Source organism: Thamnophis elegans, chromosome 1 (genome assembly GCF_009769535.1).
Source record: "Thamnophis elegans isolate rThaEle1 chromosome 1, rThaEle1.pri, whole genome shotgun sequence".
In the NCBI taxonomy this organism is placed as follows: Eukaryota; Metazoa; Chordata; class Lepidosauria; order Squamata; family Colubridae; genus Thamnophis; species Thamnophis elegans.
This window is the reverse complement of record NC_045541.1, coordinates 152,875,485-152,895,596: the sequence shown is the minus strand read 5'-3', so window position 1 is coordinate 152,895,596 and position 20,112 is coordinate 152,875,485. Positions and strand designations below refer to the sequence as shown.

Here is a 20,112-nt window from a genome sequence, read left to right as displayed (position 1 = left end):
TCACTTTTGGGATGCAAAATAGCTCTCACCGACCACCAATGCTCCTCTCAATCAAATACTGATGATATTAAAGGTTGGTGAAGGAAACAAAGTCCATTTTTTATTATTAAAAATGTTCACTATAATTTATCTCTACAAAGGTGATTCAAAGAACATTAAAGCACAACAACAGAACCACTGTGTTTTAAATGTCTTGGATCCAATCCTTGAGTCAGCTCATGTTGGTAAAGACTTTTGCCAGATGAATAATTATTCCAATTCACCCTGTGTGTATCAGGGTTATCTGTACTTTCCAAAGAACACATGCTTTCAAAAAGAAGTGTAAACTATAGGTGGGGGAAAGCAAAAATCAATTATCTTTTCCCACAAAGATGTGGATGGGGAGTAAGAATTCCCAAACCCCTGATAAATCTGAATCTACCATTTATTCCAAGGAATTCAATTTCTTGCCAGAGTATCTAGGGCTTGTGGTCCTAGTCATGATTCCAAGCCAAAAACATTTCAGCTGGTTCTGAGTGCTTACCTTTATTACAACTTTCTTCTATGCCGAGATCTTTGACCTTAGAACTAAAAAAAAGGCGTGTACAGTAGTATTTGCAGGATGAGAGCCAGCCCACCTGCATTTTATATCAATTTAACAGATCTATACTGTAGGGGAAAATATTTCAGAATTTTCCCCAGTAATACAGTAAAAAGTAGAAACACAGCAGTAGAAATGCTTCTGCCGGGTGATAATAATATAGAAGCAGCTTTCTACAATATAATTCCATGACTTTGGACAACAGTTTTTTTTTTTTTTTAAAAAGATAATTTTGTCAAACAAGAAGCAATTGGTAAAGCCATCTGGTGTTAATAGTCGTCCGTCCGCCCTACAACCTAACAAAAAATAGCAGTGGAGAGCTAAACAATTCTTCTTTTATAAAGAGTAATTCTAAAGAACCCTAATGGATGGGGATGATTCTTTTTTTTTCATGTTCTTTTCAGTTGTGAATGACTATTAAGAATCTGTCGGACCACTTGTTGTGCTTTTAAGCCTAATCTTCTTTTTCCCCATGCTAACAGTTTTAGCTGAGGTTGAGGATTTAGGGTAAAGTTCTCTGCATTTTTGCAAATGGTTAGAAAAGTGTGTGTGGCCTTAATAAATTGCTCAGGAAGCCTAATGTGAAGAAATTAAAATGGACCCCTTCAGAGCAAGGAACTCATTTAGCCTGAAAAGCAGCAGTGAGAAGGGGAAAAAGGCTTAGGAAGCCAGACAAGCATCAGTCCTATTGGCAAAATTTGTCGTTAATGGTAGTAAATTAGCATTTTCTACTTATTTGATGCCCATTAACTACAAAGCTGTGATTCTCATTCTCAAAAGCATGATTTTAGGTAGCTGGTGTTAAATCGAAATGGTATTAAATTATATACTTTGGATGAGGTGCTCCTCAATTGCATTTCCCCCTCCCTTTCCATAAAATAGACCTACCAAGCTACAGTTTTCTTAACTTTCTTTGTATTGCTCAGTCAGAAAGTTAAAGAGAATTAAGCCACCCCAAAAATGTTCAGGATCGAAGCTCTGGGGCCTCATCAGTCTGGTTAATCTAGGTTTTATGTGAAGACCATCTATTGTCTTTCAGAAGATATAGTGGTTTTGTTCAAATATACCCTCTACCAAAATTAAGGTGCTTATGACTGGAGAGCATGGTTTTCGGTGCCATGGCTAGTTTGCAAATGGTGGCTGTCATAATTTATTGTCTGAATGGTGTTTTAAGGTACTGTGAGCAAATTCATGAATCAGATAAGTAAGAAGCAGCAAAGGTAATAGGACTTCTTGAGTTCTGGGACCTGATTCCACCAATTCAATACCTACAAAGATAACCATGCCAAACTCTCTGCATGTATCAGGGTGGGATATGACCGGTATGCCCCGGTATGGGCGTACCGGTGCCTGATGGAAGCACCAGGTACCATTCCAGTACAGTGCTCCGGAGGGCCCACCTGCCCTCCTTATCTGTATTTGAGCCGACGGGGCTTATGCACATGCACACAGAGCATATGGAGCCTGTGCGATGCTCCGCCGAGCAGCTGGAGTGTCACGGGCTGTAAGTACACATGCGTGCACTGTGTGCATGCTGCGCGCATGCATGTGGTGGATGCCTGGCCCTGATGCACTGTACCGGTTGCAATGGGATCCAGAACCCACCACTGGCATGTATATACCTCAAATCAGTTGTACTTTATTGAGGTATCTTCTAGTTTGGTTAGCTTGTTGTAATCTCCTCATTACAAGGATATCATATCTAGAAGACGCAAGATAGGAATAAGGTTGGACTGATGTATTTCCCTAATCTGATTTTCTAAGCTCAGACCTTTTCCACTTTTAAAAATTTACATATGAAATTGCATAACATTCTCCACACCTCTATTCTATAGACCTACCCAGTTCAATGTGTCTTATTCCTCAATTAGCACATTCTAGAGCAGGGCTGTCAAACTTGTGGCCTTTAGGCCAGATGCATCACATGCTGGCCACGCCCCCACCCAGTTTAGCGAAGGGGGTAAGTCCTGATATTTCATGTGACAGTGCCATGACAACGCAAGTTTGACACCCCTGCTCTAGAGTATAGTTGAAAAGTTTGTTCTTTTGTGCTTTCCAGTTTAAGTTTATAAAGATTGTTTATATTTGCTATTACTATTGTTATTGTAACATTGTTTTGAATTATAAGATCCTAGGTTAAAGTGGGGCACATTTTTTTCAGCTACATGTAACAGTTTTAGCACTGGATTTATAGCAAGGAACACTGCCCCAGTGGAAGCTGAGATCTAATTTGGGATACCTGTGTAATATTCACAAAGTGCACCTCAGCTGCATTGTATGAACATTCTCGATTTCTTTAGTTCCAATAGCAGTGAAAAATCAGGGCTTGAAAATGAGCATAGACAAAAGACAGTAAGAGTTAGATGAATAGTTCGCTCTTCTAGTATTTCCTTGTAATCCGGCATTTAGAATCTTAGTTTTGGGGTCTTGCATTGCTTCTCTTAAGGTATAATTCCTTTATTTTTAGAAACTGCAACTTGGCCTTCAAGACATCAAAGAATATTATCTTCAAGCTTCTGAATCAGGGGATAGTATAACTCAGTTGGCTGAACCAGAAACACAGAGCCTTCTTCAACAGAAAGCCCAGCCACTTCAAAGGATCTCCTCTCTGGAAAAGATGCTACAGATGAAAGCAGATGTTTATCAAGTACTGCTAATTGTTTGACATAAGCATTTTCAAAAGACAGTGGGAAGTTGTATAGTTTTCTTGAATGCTGTATTTAGAAAATATCTTTCATTTATATATCTGGGTTCCCCACACATTGGGTATAATGGGCCACCCTGGATTTTTGAGAAGGTATTTTGAGCTTTCGCTGCTCATTTATATTTTTTCAAAAAGCCATGCTTTGGAGAGAAATATGAAAGCTGGTGTTTGATATATAGCAAGCTAGCTACTAATAATGGTTGTGTTTTTTTTTAAGTTAGAGAGTCAGGAAACAGATACATAGGGAAGATCTGTGGGCATGCTGACATCTTGTTGGAGACAGCAACTTAATTGTCAGAGCAATAGACAATTCAAAGTTGTATATGATGCAACATTTGGCCTTTTCAATTTTTGTTTACATTTTAAAGTGTTAAATCTCTGGTTTATGGCCACAGCCCAATTTATTTCTGTTACTTGCCATTTTTTTTCAGGTATAAACTATATTTTTGAAACTATATGCTAAATCAGATAAAATACCAGTATTTCGCAATTTTTCTTCCCTCAGTATGGTCTTTTACAACTGGAGAATTTTGGGAATTCCTTGGAAAAACTGGAAAATCATGTTAAAGATTCCACAGAAATACTGGACAATTTATGTGAAAACAATACAAATTTGGAACTCTTCATGGTAAGCTTGTATTTAGAGTAGTATACAAACAATTAAGACAATTAAGGCAATGAAGTATTTCCTGAGTGTTTTGAACTCTAACTCCCATCCACCCAAGGCAGCATGATATAATCAGAAGGTGCTTTGGGAGTTAAAATTCAAAATATATGAAAGGCATCAGATTGCAAAACTTTTGAAAGGCATCAATATTCAAGCAAAATGCATTCCTTTTCTTAGTACACAGCCTCCAGTTTCCTTAGCTTTTTCCCCACTCCATTCCCACTCCCAATTGCAACCATATCATTTGTACCTAAATGTGTATTTGTTTCCATGCCTAGATTTGATTGTGCATATTTCACTCTTTAGCTGCACATGGAACATGCCAAACTAGGTGTCCCAGCCAAGAAATGATTGAATGTGACACATTTTTACATCTTTACCCAGAAATCTTTCTGAATTGTTACCTGATAGAGAACAGAATAACATCACATGCCTATAGTTCCTCGTGAGGCATGTTTTCACATGCACTGTAACTCTGAAAAGGAGTTTACAAAGAAGAGATCCTGCCTGGGAAATGTAATTCAGCAGTCCTGATGTACAAAACTCAATTGTGGCCAGTTGTATTAACTCAATTAACCAAATTAGCTTAAAACAGGGCAACCTGTGACCATCATTCTGAACTATTCTGAAGGAAAGCAAGATATAAATTAGTCTAACAATTGTAATTATATTATTATAATATAACTCTACATTGTGTAGGAATAGACAGTAGATTTTAGTGTTGAGCAAGGATTTCTGACTTTTGACCTTTTGAAAATAAGTTTTGGATTTCTTTATTTTGTGTGAAAATAGTGCATATTCTGTTGAAATGTTCAAATTCCTGGTTTTCGTTCAGAATTATTTCATTCCAAATGTATAGCGTTGCTCCTGGTACTATTTAATGAACTTCCAGTAAATAATGAATGTTTATTAGTTCCAAAAAACTGGAAGAGGGGGAGGAGGAGCTCTTGGCCCCCCATTATATTTACCCTTCTCTGATATTGCAAACTAGTCTGAAGACTTGCCCCATTAATCAATAATTATTAGGGTAATTTCTATGGTATGCAACATTGTATAGAGAGATCTGGAGATCTTTGCTCCTCTTCGTACACCAAAGAAGTGATTTGCTCTTTTGGGTAACATTTGCAAGAAATCAAACCAACACAATTTTCTAGTATTTAATTTGTTTGTTCTTTTCAGAGCCAGTTACTGAGTCTCACATCTTTGTCTCCTGAAATGGAGAGATTGAATGAAGTCAGCTTTCAATTGCCACTCTGTGACTTCACTGTAAAGAGATTACAAAACCTTAATCGGCAGTGGACTCAGAAAACCGCTCTAGTTCTGGAGCAATGCAGGTAAAGAGGACTTTTTTTTCATATTCTGATGTAACTTCATCATAGTAGTTTATGTCACTTTATTTGCACCCAAATTGTTTTAAAGTCTTGAAAGCTCTGTGACTAAACTATATTGTATATACTGTATGATGTTTTCCTCCAAAGCTATTTTCTATAAGCAGCCTTATTCATTTTTTAGTTTTGGTTATAGTCTAGTAATCTTTCCATGTAGCACTCATGGAATAGTTCCATGAGATAGGATTTTTGGAATCTGCTTTTGAATGTATGAACTGCAGCCCAGTAAGTTGAAATAATTTTTTAATAATATGCAAGTGCTAGAAAGCACGTAAGACAGCATAAAAAATGAAGGCATTTAAGTTATAAAAAGAGTTTATCAGAGAGTGGGATATTTAAACTGCATCCAAAACTGAGCAACCAGATTCTCCTTCTGAGCTCCCATGCTAAAAGGTAGCAGACTAGACCTTTTCCTTGCTGTGTGTCTCCCACCTTCATGTATTTAGGGAAGCATAAGCTGTGAAAGTTACACGTAGCTGTCATGATTAACAACCATTGATAAGCCTCGTTGTCCATGATGTTAACTAAATTTCTTTAAACTCACCTAAGTCAGTTGTTTTCAGTTAGCAAGTTGCCATGGACACTAATCTTTTGAAAAACTCTTCTAACTTCTACTTTTGACCCCCTTTTTTTTACAGATTTTGTTTAATTTTAAAACAAAATTAATGGGAAGCTTGCATGTTGCATGCAGAAAATTCTGGACAGAATCTATAAGCCAAATAAATAAATAAAATTCTTAACTCTCAGTCTTTGTTTATGAATGTACATGTGTACATCCCAAAACAAAAGCAAGGTGGAATTTAATAATTATCGAGACCTACAGAGTATAGCAGAGAAAAGCAGTTCACTAATTTGCCTTTTAATAAACTATTCTTATGACTGGTCATATCCTTTATAATTGCCATTTTGGTTATAGATCCCTTTCCTCCTTCATAATAGCTATTTCCTTAAAGTGACCATTATATACTATCAATGTTTTAACCCTCAAATATGAGGAACCTCTGATTTAAACTGCAGCCTCCAAGCTGTTCTTCCTCAGTGGTTGCTTTAAGTTTCAGATTAGATTTGCCGCCTTAATCCTCAGGCAATTGTTCACTACTTTGTACCCTGTAAATACGGTGGGCTACAACTGATGGCTGGAAATGAAGAGAATTAGAACCTATGTCATTGGGAAAGTACCAAGTAAAGGAAGGCTACGGTAGAGATAGGTCTACAGGATCATGGATCATATATTTGAAATACAACAAGTACACACCTCTTGAAACCTATAAGATAGTCATACCTAATTTAACCCCCAACTAAGTCTGTGGTGAAGTCATTTCATTTCTTTTTTTAATTGCAGTAAACTGCAGAGGCATCAATCTGATGACAAGAAATTTCTTCAGAAATGTCAGAATTGGGTGCAGTTTCTAGAGAAAATGAAAGAGAGCCTGAAAGAGAACTTGGCGGATACACTTGAGAAGCTGCAAGAACAGCAGAAAGAATATGAGGTGATGTTTCCAGATGTTTGGCCTTGATCCAAAGAATTAGGTGTTTGGTATTTTCAGTATCAGGCCTGAAGGCATATTATTGCCACTGCTGATATTCTTTCAGTTCATTGAACTATAACAATGATTAAATGTTATTCATTACTTACAGATATTACAAACAGAGATTTCCATTAATCAGCAAATTTTCAGTTGTCTTGGGTCAAAAGCTCTGAATATGTTGGAATTGGGAGAAGCAGAAAACAGGTAAAATACATGAGTTGATGGTGTACACCTTAGTTTTTATGGCATTCAGTAGAAATGATGTGAACTCAAGTGTCAATCATTTTTGGGAAATTAAAGCTGTCATTATAGATAGTTCTCAACGTATGACCAGTTGCTCAGCAATCACTCAGATTTTTATCATGGACTTCCCAGGAGCTATTTAGGATCTAGATTTGAAGTTCCAATCCCCCCCCCCCGGGCCAGTCACATGATCGCATTTGGTGCACTTGGCAGCTAGTCCACACTTACAACTGTTTAGAAAGTCCTGCAGTCCTGCGATTGCAATTTACAATTTTTGTTGCCAGAAACCCGTATTTGCTTCCAGTTTCTGGCAGTGCCCATTGCCCAATGGACTCACTTATTAAGCACATTTGCTTAATGATCACAGTGATTCACTTAACTATCATCACAAAAAAGATCATAAATCGGGACAGTCATATGGTGACCCACTTAATGACTGGCATGACTTATGAGTGTAATTCCAGGCTCAATTAGGAGGGCTATCAGTATAAATTAATAGATATGGAACAATTGGGAAAGCCAAAGACCTGATCTTAGACTTAAGTAATACCCAGTGCAGCTAACACCCATGGTGGAACACAGGACTGCAGAACAATACCCAGCACCTTCTGTTCATCAGTGCTGTTCTGCACTATTCTATATAACAACTTCTATTGTTTCACATCTATAATTTCCTATGCTTGCTTATCTGGATGCCAGACCCACTGAATTTAAACTTTTAGGACGAATGTCTCCACTTCTGCATATGCTGTAAATTCATATTAAACTTACCGTTTTTTTCAGAGTATAAGACGGACCTTTTTCCCTCAAAAAAGGGGGTGAAAATCTGGGTACATCTTATACACTGAATACAGCATTTTTGGCCTCCCGAAACCCCGCCCCCTTCACCAAAATGGCCGTGTACAGCCTTAGGAGGCTTATAAAGTGCTCCTGGGGGCTGGGGAGGGCAAAAATGAGCAAAAAACGGGCCATTCTTTGCTCGTTCCCCCCCCCCAGGCCCCAGGAGCACTTTATACATCTCCTATAGGCTATGCATGCCCTTTTTTTGACAAAAAAATGGACCAATTTTCATGAAAAATGGGCTCTTTTGGTGAGGTCTGCAGAGTGCAAAACTTTTTGGTGTGTCTTATATTTTGAAAAATACGGTAATCAACCTTTTCCAAAATAGTTCATTTCCGACCGTAAGAGCTACAATGCCCAGAATTTCCAAATAGCTGACAGACCCTTCCTTTCTGATATTAAATCAGATAAATCAGTATAATAAATACAAATAAATCAGTATAATTGTTACTTAGCTTTCAACAGCTCTTCCTTATCGTAATGAGGTATGAAAGTCAGCTTTTTTATGGGTCACAAATTTCATAAACTCCAGTTTACATATGGGAGCTGAAATCCAAAACATCTGGAGAAAACTTGGCTGCCTATGCCTGAAGTTTTATATTTAAAAATAACACTATCTCCATTCCTGCTGACAAATCATGAAGTCAGTTCAGTTTATTTACAGTCCAAGACCAATAACCAAAAATACATAATTTTGTGTGTGTCTGCATATGTGGGTGAAAACACAAGCCTGAAACTGCTCATGATAAGAGCGTAAGACAGCTTCTATAAACCAGAGGTGTTGATAAAAAGTTTGCAACCTTCTTCTGAAAATTAATTGTAAAGAAGGCGTTTGGTTACCTCATGGCCATAAAAGAACCAGGTTTTCTAAGAATGAGTAGCATAAGTTTTATTTGCTGTTGTGTTTAAGGGGGGCATTTTAATGACACGCTTTTACAGTTTCAACCTCCATATCCGTGCACACAAAAGTTCAGTGTTCAGCAAACTGAAGCGGATTTGGCACTCTTAGGTGGCCACATCCTATAGCTGTGATGGTGAATCTATGGCATGCATGCCTCAGGTGGCATGCGGAGCCCTCTCTGCGGGCACGTGAGCCATCGCCCAGCTCAGCTCCACCACGCATGCATTCTGCATCCCACTGGCCAGCTGATTTTCTCTGCCGTGCATGCGGGAGGAGTGCACACGTGCATGGGGTGGTGGGGGGTACTGCACACACATGCATGGGGGGAGCGGGGGAGGGTGCAGGGGGTGTACTCCATTTTTGGTTTCAGGAAGCTTCAGGGAGGCCTGCTAGGACCAAATCAGGCTCAGGGGGATTGCACAGAAGCATGGGGGAGCGTGGGAGTTAGTGTGCATGGGGGTGGCGGAGGGGAGCATGGGGGTCATGAACGTATACCGTGTGTGTGGGTACGCACGTGTGCACTTCCACATTCACATGCATGATTTTGGCACGTGAGGAAAAAAAAGGTTAGCCATCACTGACCTGCAGTGATATAGGATATCTGCTAAATAGCACCCTGGATCCAAAGCCATATGTCTACAGTGTGATGGTAGCATATGATACTGTATTAACATATCACTCTGGTTGTTTTAGAACTGAGTTTATCTCCAGGCTCACTCTGCTGAAGGATCAGTGGCAGAGTGCAGTGCGGATGGCTCATCGGAAGAAGAGTGACATTGACAGCCTTGTAAAGCAGTGGCAAAAATTCACAACCTTACTGCAAGATCTCACAAAATTCCTCATGGACACGAATAGCTACATAGCTGCCGTGAAGAGCCAGGAGAAGTATCCCTTGGATCAAATTAGGAACCTGAATCACAAGTTGAAGGTTAGGCCTCGCACTAACTATAATCCATAGAAATCAACAATGGACCGCAATAGCGCATTTCTGAAAAATAAATATGGGGTAAACCTGGATAGATGTTTATTTATTAAATGTATACGCTGCCCACCTCACAATTTGAGGCAACTCTGGTTGGCTTATAATGTAATAAAATAGAGATATAAAAACAGTGTAGAAGCAGATTAAAATGACAAAAGATTAAATACAGACTAAAAGACTACAGATTTGGACCAGAGCAGGTAGTAGAAGTACCTTCTCTGTCACTGCAGCAACCACCTCCAGTCTATAGCTTCTCCATCAGGCCAACTGGCAAAACCAGGTTTTAAGGCCATTACTGAAAGTCAGCAGGGTAGAGGTAGATCTCACCTCCATTGGCAAGATATTCCAAAGAGTGGAGGCTGTAGCAAAAAAGGCTCTTCTCCTGGACCTCACCAGCTGAAATTGCTTGGCTGATGGGGTCCACAGTAGGTCCCTCCTGCCAGAATGAGTGGAGTGGGCCAATTCTATCATGGTGAGATGTTTCTTCAGGTAATCAGGACACAAGTCATACAGGTGATGACCATTTTGAATTCGACCTGGAAGCAAATTGGTAGCTCCAGTAACAGTAGAGTTACATGTACTACCCTAGAGGTCTCCAAAACTGTCTATGCTGCTGCATTCTGGACCAACTATAGCTTCTGAATACTCTTCAAGGATAGCCCCATGTAGAGAGCATTGTAATATTCCAAACAAGACATGATCAGAGCATGAGTGACTATGCGCAGGGCCTCATGATCCAGAAATTGCATTTCATCCTCATATACATCACTTGTATTTCTTTCTGGTATAAATTAGATTAATAATAATTACAACTTAATGTTGAATTATTATAATTATTTATAATTCCAAATGTTGGAATTTTTTTTTTTACTGAACTGCCCCTAGAAATTTTTATTTTAACATTGTTGACTATAGAATGGGCCTGTTTATAGATACATTGTTTTTAAAATAAATTGATTATTTTCTTTTGGGGTTTTAAGCAGCTTCAGTACAATTTTCTCACTTAAAATGGTATAGTAGTTAAAAAAATGTATTTCTTTTTTTTTTTAATGAAATTGGTGCTTTCCTGAAGCATGCTAGTCATTGCATATATTGAATCTCTTGTCCCCAGGAGCATACATTTTTGGGGCAATACATCTTTAGGCATGGGTTTAAAGACTTGGCTATACCAGTATAAGAAACTTACATTAGCAGCTGTCATCTCAGCTTCTTTCTCCCTCCTGTGGAATTGTGATAATAATAGATTTCTGGGAGGATCAGTATGTCTTTCATTCAGACATAATGCTAACCAGAGGTGGCTAAACTTTTTTTTTTGCCAAGGACTGCATTTTAAAAATATTTTTAATTACTTTCACTTCCCAGGACCACAACAGAAGTGCCAGTAGTGCTAGAAAATCTATAGTAATATAGAAATGCATATTTCCTACTAAAATTATTCAAGTAATTCTGAAGGAGGTTTTGTTTTCAAATAATTGTGTAGATATTCTTTTGCATCTCTTCATGTGTCCTTTCAATACCCTACCTGATGATCTTTTAACCCTAACAAAAATATTATATTTGATGTAATGATAACAGTTTGGGGTTTATTTGCTTTCTTGGTAGTATAAGGAAATACTTCAAAAGAGGTGGCAAACCAGATATTCTTTAATCTTGGATATTGGGGAAAATTTACTTGGCATGGTTGCCCCTGAAGCAAAGGCTGCCATGCAGCTGGAGATGAATAAGTTGCGAACTAATTGGGACAACACACAACTTCAGCTGGAGAAGATTACCAAGCAATTTCAGGGCACCATACAGGTATCTTGCATAAACCAGCTATCTTTATTCTATAATAAATCAATTGGGTCTAGAGTTCATCTTTTTGTGTGAATTTGCAATTTGGGAAAGGTTTTTTTGTTTATTTACTTACTGCAGTTCATATACCAGAAAATCCAGAAAATCTCAATCTCTTTTGCTGCTTAATTCTTGGATTTACTGCTGCTAGAGACTTTTTTGAATATATAGAAAATGCTTTAATATTGAATTGTGTTCTGTAGCTTCTTATAAATTTGCTATTACAGTTGTATAGTTGTTATTTGGGGAGTATTTTTCTATAAGATAGGGAGGTAAGTTAGTAGATTTGTTGGGGATATTATTATTATTATTTATTTAAATGTGACTTTTATTCTGTATAATTTGTGTCTAGGATTTTGCTGTTCTGTTTTAATTTATAACTGCAGTACAGTAAATGCTTAATTAGTTATTCTTTCAAAGATCATCTATGATTGCAGAAAAATACTACTAGACTAGTAACCCAGAGCATTGCTATTGTGTCTAGCTAATGCTAGTCTGGTTGTTTAAATATAATTTGCTTTTGAGGCAAAAAGAAGTTCTGCATCCAAATTGCTCTTGTTGTTTTCCTCATTCTTGAGATCATAGAACTGAAAGGAACCATTGGAGCCCGTGAGTTTGCCACTTGCTGTACATAGATACCCAAATAAAAGCATTTGGATATCTAGCATGTACTTGCACACATCCAACGAAAGGCAATTGCATACCTCTCTTGATCATTAGTTCTACCATAAAATTCTCTTTCATTATGAAGATTTTTCTAGCAGAAATCTCAAAGAATAGCACATTTGCAAATCCATGCAAAAATTATGAGAAGGTCAGAATGCATGCATTAGCTATAGGCAGATAATAAAAGGCAAAGAATCTTTGTGGATACCCTGTTTCCCTGAAAATAAGACCTCCACAGATCATAAGCCCAATTGGGCTTTTGAGTGCATACGCTAAAATAAGCCTTTCCTTGCAACACAGCAGCAGCCATGAAGCAACCACACTTGCCACCTCCTGCAGCTCAAAATAATAAGACTCCCCAAAAATAAGGCCAAGCACTTATTTCGGGGATCAAAAGAAAATAAGATCTTGTCTTATTTTTGGGGGAAACACAGTACTATTTTTCTTCCTCTGTGTTATAAAGAGAATCCAAAATGTATTGGAGGTTATCTGATAGCAGCAAAGCTCCTACCTATTAAACAATATTTATTGCTCATCACGAACTCATTTTTCTTCTTTGAAATTTCAGACCTGGGAGAACTGTGAAAGGCAAGTGAAGGACTTGGGCCATGTTTTACTAGAGCTCAAAGGAAGCATAAACAAACCTCTTCCTATAGAACATGACACATTGCCAGCAACCTTGGAACAAATAAAGGTATGTCTATGAAAGCCAAGCTCTTGAACAGTTTGAGGAACACCCATTTTAATATTTTTCACTGATCTAATTCAAGATATACCTGCACAACAATTCTTGATGTTCTAAAACAAGTTCTAAATTGGATTAGAATCCTGGAATAGTGCAAATGGAACTGTTCTGAAATTAATGGGGGAATAACAGAGACTTTATCTCCAAATTGAGGAGACGATACAGTTCTTCAGGTCAGAAACAATGATATATTGAACAAAGAAGTTGGTTGTCTTGCTACACTGAGATTTCTGAACCCTGCTTACCTACAATCACTATTATTAATTGAAAAATAATGAATGTGACATAGCATTTTTTTAAAATTTCACAAGAAACCTTCAGAGTTGCTATTCAGTAAAATGGTGCATGTTGTTCATTTTGGTGTTAGTGAATTATGTGAAATGAGACTCAGTCAGCAGCAGTGCAAAAGTAATTGTGCAACTATCTAGGTAGCTAGATTTGTTTGGAAGTTAATCCCTATGAATTCAACTGACTGTATTTCAAATTATTTTACCCTGGCTTTCTTTGACTTAAGTCACTTTTAGTTGAAAATAAGCATTATCCATTCCAGTGAATGTTATTTCAAATAAACACCCCCCCTCCCTGAGTTTTTAAATTATAGAAAAGTAACTTTTTAAAATTTCTTCTGGAAAAAAATAGTGTCATAGATGTCATGCTACATCTTAAGTAATTCTTTATAACACTATACATTTTTAAAAGTTTGAGGCATTCAGGAACTCTTTGTGGGCTTAATATTTGAAAATGACCCATTTCCTCTTCTCTCTGGTTGCCTTAATTTTAAGCAGCAACCAACAACAACAAAACAAAGGCAAGATCCCAACACAAAAGGCCCTGCTCTCTCTCGCTCTCATATGGAAATTGCTATCCTCCTTTCCCTTCCCTCTTGTACAGACCAATCATAAGATTAACCAAAAGGTTTGTAGAAAAGAGAATCGCAGGCAGGCAGGCAGGCAGGCAGGCACAAATGCTCACTCCCCCCCCCCTTTCCCACCCCCCAGGAACTGGTTCTGAAAGGGCTGTTGATTTCCCCTTGGTGTTTCCATGCAGGTACTGGAGAAATCACTCACCAACTGGAGCCAAAATGCAAAAGAACTTGATGCACAAAAGGTGAAACTGGCTCAATTTATCCTCCCAGAAAATGTGATGCTATTGAGAGACCAAATTGAACGTTTGCACAGCCAGTGGGAAGAACTCTGCCTCGGAGTAAGTAGTTTATTTGGATGTTTGAGATGGGGCATTGCAAGGGAAAGTGAATATTACTCTCCAGTTTTGTGTAAAGGAACACAAGATAAGCTTGCAGGATTTAAAGCCCTATGGTTTTCTAAACAATACTGTAAGCAAATGTAGCCTTTTTGTGGCTGTGAACAAAAAAAAAAAAAAACCCCACCCTGCTATTCTCCATTTGTGGCCACAGTGTTCCCCCAAGTTCTGAAAGTTTTGAGCAACAAGGAGCTTTAGAGAAAATTAAAGATATGGTGTTCTAGAAGTAGATCAGTGACACGGACTATCTTTCAAAGTGATCTGAAATGGCCCATAAGAGAAGGGCCAAATAGATGGTTATTCCTTATATTTTTCACTGCATAGTTTTCTACATTTTTTAAAGGTGCCTCTCTTTGAAATTCCTCAAACCTGAATTTGTTCTGCGTGTTGTAGATGGAGGTTTCAAACTCTGGGAATGATCACACATTTTCTTCCATTACCTCTTATTCTTACATCTTATGTGCCCCACAGCTGTGCATTACATTTCTTGAAGGTCAGGAATGCAATCCGACACAGTAATGTTAAGAAATCAACCCCAAATTCTAATCTGAGGCAGTGAGATCCCATTGATTGAGTTCCCTCCTCAGCAATGTCTATTTGCTGCTAATATTGCTATTTTGTTGTCTTATTGCTTTTTAACATTTTAAAAACTTGAAATAAACTGGTGCATTTAAATTGCAGTAGGCCTTACTTTGAATAAGTATGCTGGATTTAACTGCGTGGCTACAATCATAATACATGTTTAACTAGTATCAGTTAATTCTTTCTAGGTTCCTTTCTCATATCCAAACCCAACATGAACTATTAACTAGGTTTAATGTTTAAATTTTAACCATTTTGAATCTAACCTTATTTGTTGATATTTATCCTGCTTTACTATTTTTTTGTTTTGGATTCTAGACACTTTGCCCACTATACAAGAAATGGGTTCAGAAGTGAGAAATTATTATTAAGGCCAGATAAGGTCTGATTTTGCAGTTGTAAAACTAAACAATGCCATGATTTGGGTTCGTGTTATCCAAAACATTGTTTTGCTTAATGTGACTTTTCAAATCATGGGTCTGATTATAGTTAAGGAGGAAAGATTTTATAATCAGTAACCATGGGATGATACGATTTAGTTTATCTTAATCCTAATCCAGCATGACATTAAACTCTACATGTTGTATAAAGCCATCTGCCAATAGTTAACCCTCTCATCTATGGGAAATGGGTAGCTTGCTGATCATACTTAGAACTAATTATAGCTTAGCCTGCTGCATGAATATTCAGTGAATTAATGGCAAAAGTCTGATTCCCAAGTTTATATTGTGATGGGTCTGTTATTCAGAAAACTAAGACATGATTAAAGAGAAAAAAACTGCATCAATCCCTCATCTTAAGTTAACTTTAGCCACACCATGCTTTAGGTGCAAAAAATGGATAATTAGCAGGCCCCATTTTCTTTCCTACCGATATCCCTAACCCTAAAATGAAATCTCGAACAAAAGCATATTGTTTGAAAACAATTAATGGAAAAGCCCAACCCCTGGCTATGTTAAAAGCGAGGCAGTGCAGCTGCTCAAGAGCCCCTCAGAATTAACCAGCCAGATGCTCCTGCTGAAAGAAAGATGAAAACAAACAGCAGATGGACTGTCTGGAGCAAAGAGGAGGGGAATATCAAGGGCAGGGTTTTGGCATGCCAACACAGTAGGGAGCAGTACAGAAAAGTGTATAGGTTGCTCCAGACAAAAGACAATTTAAAATGGATGCAAATTTTCCATATGCTTGTTAACTTATAGAGATGCAAATACCAAATCTGTTACTCCAGAAATATAGTGCCCTTCAATTTATCCAGAAAGCTTAAAGGAAGGTGACTTTATCTGTTGATGACAATAATCATTGTTGTTTCTATCATTATTTTATATAGTATTATTAATATTGATTATATTTTATTTTGTACTCAATATTTTAAATTGATTTACATTGCTGAGTTATTGGGCACTTTAGAAATATAAAGATACAGGCAGTCCTTGACAGTTTGTTTAGTGACCCTTCAAAGTTATAATGGCACTGAAAAAATGACTTATGACCATTTTTCATACTTACAACTGTTTCAGTATCCCTGTGGTCATGTGTTCAAAATCCAGACACTTGGCAACTGACTCATATTTATGATGGTTGCAGTGTCCTGGGATCATGTGATTACCTTTTGGGCCCTTCTGACAAGCAAACTCAAAGGGGAAGCCAAATTTACCTACGCATAGGCATAGTGCTCAATTTTGCCACTTTAATGGACTGACAAGTGAGATGATCTGATGTTTTCTGGATAGGCTTTACATTTCTTTGTTATATCAAAGATGTTTCCATCACTATCCAAAAATGGGGAAAATATCATTTGTAAGTGAAGGAATTGTTTGAGAGCGTTATTGGATTCTGCAGTGAAATCTGTAGGGGAAAATATTCTTTTTATCTGCTCATGGATTGCATCAGTAAACTTTGGCTCCCCCATAAATTTAATAAAGATTAAATTTAATTAATTAAATTTAATTAATGTCATCTATATCTTCCTCCATAGGTTTCTCTGCACAAGCAAGATATTGAGGAACGACTCAATTCCTGGATTGTGTTCAATGAAAAAAATAAGGAACTGTGTACTTGGCTGATGCAGATGGAAGAAAAAGTCCCTCAGTCAGCAGATATCAGTATTGAAGACATGATAGAGAAGCTGCAAAAGGTGAATAAACTTTATTGATGTAAACAGAAGTTTATTCTTGCTTAGGCATGCTTGCCATAATGAAGTTTTAGGATAAATCAATAAGAACTAACTTAAAACATTGTGACTTGATCTTCTCCTTTTCTCATAACTGCAAAACGAATAAATCCTTAGTCTTCTGTGGTGATTGTTTTTTGGTTATTTAAATTGATGCTTAACCTTTATTTTAAAAAAGCTTACAAATTATTATAATATGAGAGTCCCAGATCTTAAGTGTACAATTGAAAAGTTGTGATACACAAGGAAAAAGGGAGATGGAAGAAAAAGATAAAATGTAAACTTAAGTATTTTTTCTTCAACTTTCTTCAATTTTGTGTAACAGTCATCTGGGAGAAATTAATGAAAGGGCCAGCTGTTTGTTTACAGTAGCTAGAAGGCCAAAGGCAGTTTATCAACAGCGGTGATATAATGGTTAGACTTCTTTCATTTTTCTGTGCTTAGTAGGCTGATGGTAGAACTAATATTTAAAGGCAATTCTCAAAGTCTGTTTGCCTTCTTTTAATATTTAAGACAGTGTTTCTCAACCTTGGCTACTTGAAGATGTCTAGACTTCAAGTTGCCAAGGTTGAGAAACACTGATTTAAGACAATGCCTTATTTGATACAAGCTGAGCTCCTGGTCAAGGATCTATCTATGTAATTTCCTTGGCAAAAGTTTGAAAGTTACTTACAGTTGACTTCTTCCAGGATATTTTTTCAACTTCCTCATCTGTCTAGCAGCTTTATGATTCCAGGGGTTCATTCAGACAGCCTCTTTACCACTGCTCCAAGGGAGTTCACTTAACTTTTGCAGAGGACACAGCCCCACAGAGTTTCCTCCATTTTTCCATCCGGCTGCTGAGACAGGCTGAAAACAGGGGTGGGGATTGTGTCCTGTGGGACTTCAGTTGCTAAGGAGAGCCCCTTCCAGTCCAGTTCTGTATCCCTAGGATCATTTCTGCTTTAGTTGCCAGAGAGAAAGAATCTTATCCTTCAGCTATTCTTTACGGGATTCAGAAGACTAAATGTGAATCTTCTGCCAACAAAGAAACATGATGAGACTTTTCTTCTATTAAGATTTGGTTCAAGGATAATGACTTGCTTGTCCAGGACCAGGTTGGAAAAGGATCTAGGACTGTTCAACCTCACCCCTCCATCCCTGTGGTAGCTCCTTCTCAGCCGATTAACTCCTCCTTCCCATTTAACTAGCGGAATGTTTTGCTAGATTAGGTTAATAGTAATCATAACCTTTTTAATGAATACTTTATTTTTATCCAATGAAAGGGAAGCATTAATAAAGTAGAAGAAGGAAAATGCAATCCAGGTTTTCTGGCTGAGGCTTAGAGATAAAATAAGAGGGAGCTGGTTACAGTATTTTTAACACAACCAACTATTCTGGTTTTTTTTTTTTCTGTGAAAATATTAGATAAACTTCTTTCTATAGAAATCTAACTTTTGTTTCTGCCTTTTCCATTTCATGCAAAATATGTTACTTTAAAAGTTTAAAATTCTCTTGTTTAGGATTACATGGAGGAAATCAATTTGTTTAATGAAAGTCAACTAGTTCACTTCAAGCAAATGGGCAATCAACTGATCAAGTCTAGCAACCAAAGTAGAGGGGCTGAAATTGAAGAGAAACTCAACAAAATTAATGACCGCTGGCAACACCTCCTTGATATCATCGGAGGAAGGTTAGTCTGTGTTCATTAGTTGGCATATAAGCATAGTAGAATTATAAAAGAAATAACAACTTGAGTAGAAGTTTGTCTGAAATGGCATAGAATGTCCTGCTTGAGCAAGGAGTTGGACTAGAAGACCTCAAACTTCCCTTCCAACTCTATTATTCTGTTAGATTGATTTATGCATTACATTTTAGAATAGAATAGAATACAAACAGAGTTGGAAGGGGACCTTGATGGTCTTCTAGTCCAACCCCCTGCTTAGGCAGGAAAAACTACATCACTTCAGACAAATGGTTATCCAACATCTTCTTAAAAACTTCCAGTATTGGAGCATTCTGGAGGCAAGTTGTTCCATCGCTTAATTGTTCTAACTGTCAGGAAATTTCTCCTTAGTTCTAAGTTGCTTTGGTCCTTTATTGGTTTCCACCCATGGCTTCTTGTCTTACCCTCAGGTGCTTTGGAGAATAGCTTGACTCCCTCTTCTTTATGGTCAATATTTTACTCAATATGGTTCTACAATGTAACGTGTGATGGTAATTCATCTTTTTTTTTTAGCATGTGCTACCCCAACATACGATTTAGAAATATATGATTGGTTGGTTAACTGCTTCTTTATGTTAAATATATGTTACGTGACAAACTGGTGAACACATCATATTTCCTTCAGAATTATGTCTGTAGACTGGCAGTCGCTATCCAGCATTATAGCAGTTGTATTTCCCAAGAAGTTATATGCCTCTGAAGCATACAAGAATTAGTTTTCCATTTCTGAAATAAGACTCAGATATTTGGATTATATAGTAATGTTGGTACCATCTAATAATAATATAAAGTTTGAAGAGTTTTCAGAAATTTAGTAAAGAGACAAAGGATGAAGAAAATAATGAGACCTATGTTTCAGCCTCAGCCTGCCCTTGGAAAGATTAAGACTTATTTAGCTGAACTAAGACATTGCATTTTCCCTATAAAATATCATTGATTTATGCATTGGAAAAAGCATAGTATCATAAAGATCTCTATTTCACTATTAGAGAGGAAGATTGGAGAAATCAGTTATTTTTGGCATTGGATAGGCAGATAAGAATAGCATTCAAATATGGCTTCATTAATCCTGTATTACAGAAGGAAACTTATTTATTGTAAAAGATGGAGGAAGTGAACCTGTGATGGATTAAGGTGCATTCTATTTTGCCATTAATTAATGTCAGGAAACTATTCCATTTGCACAGATTTATACATCCATCAAATCCAAACAATTTGTGCATATTTAGATGATATAATGAGCTACCACAATCCTTTTCCCCCCAGAAGCAGGCAATCCTACCCTATGACTGTTTCCTAGAACAGCACAGCCAAGGT

The 20,112-nt window shown here is 37.3% G+C and overlaps 1 protein-coding gene across 1 annotated transcript in view; it reads left to right on the top strand.

Annotated features, from left to right (window-relative positions):
• Window positions 1–20,112, top strand: part of SYNE2 (spectrin repeat containing nuclear envelope protein 2) — a 258,629-nt gene that overhangs the window by 199,766 nt on the left and 38,751 nt on the right. The window contains exons 88-98 of the mRNA XM_032235484.1: window positions 3,048–3,227; window positions 3,790–3,912; window positions 5,131–5,285; window positions 6,682–6,829; window positions 6,978–7,072; window positions 9,546–9,780; window positions 11,437–11,631; window positions 12,902–13,027; window positions 14,126–14,281; window positions 16,896–17,054; window positions 18,593–18,762. Of these exons, the coding sequence (XP_032091375.1) occupies window positions 3,048–3,227; window positions 3,790–3,912; window positions 5,131–5,285; window positions 6,682–6,829; window positions 6,978–7,072; window positions 9,546–9,780; window positions 11,437–11,631; window positions 12,902–13,027; window positions 14,126–14,281; window positions 16,896–17,054; window positions 18,593–18,762 (1,742 nt within the window). The remainder of the gene's footprint in view (window positions 1–3,047; window positions 3,228–3,789; window positions 3,913–5,130; window positions 5,286–6,681; window positions 6,830–6,977; window positions 7,073–9,545; window positions 9,781–11,436; window positions 11,632–12,901; window positions 13,028–14,125; window positions 14,282–16,895; window positions 17,055–18,592; window positions 18,763–20,112) is intronic.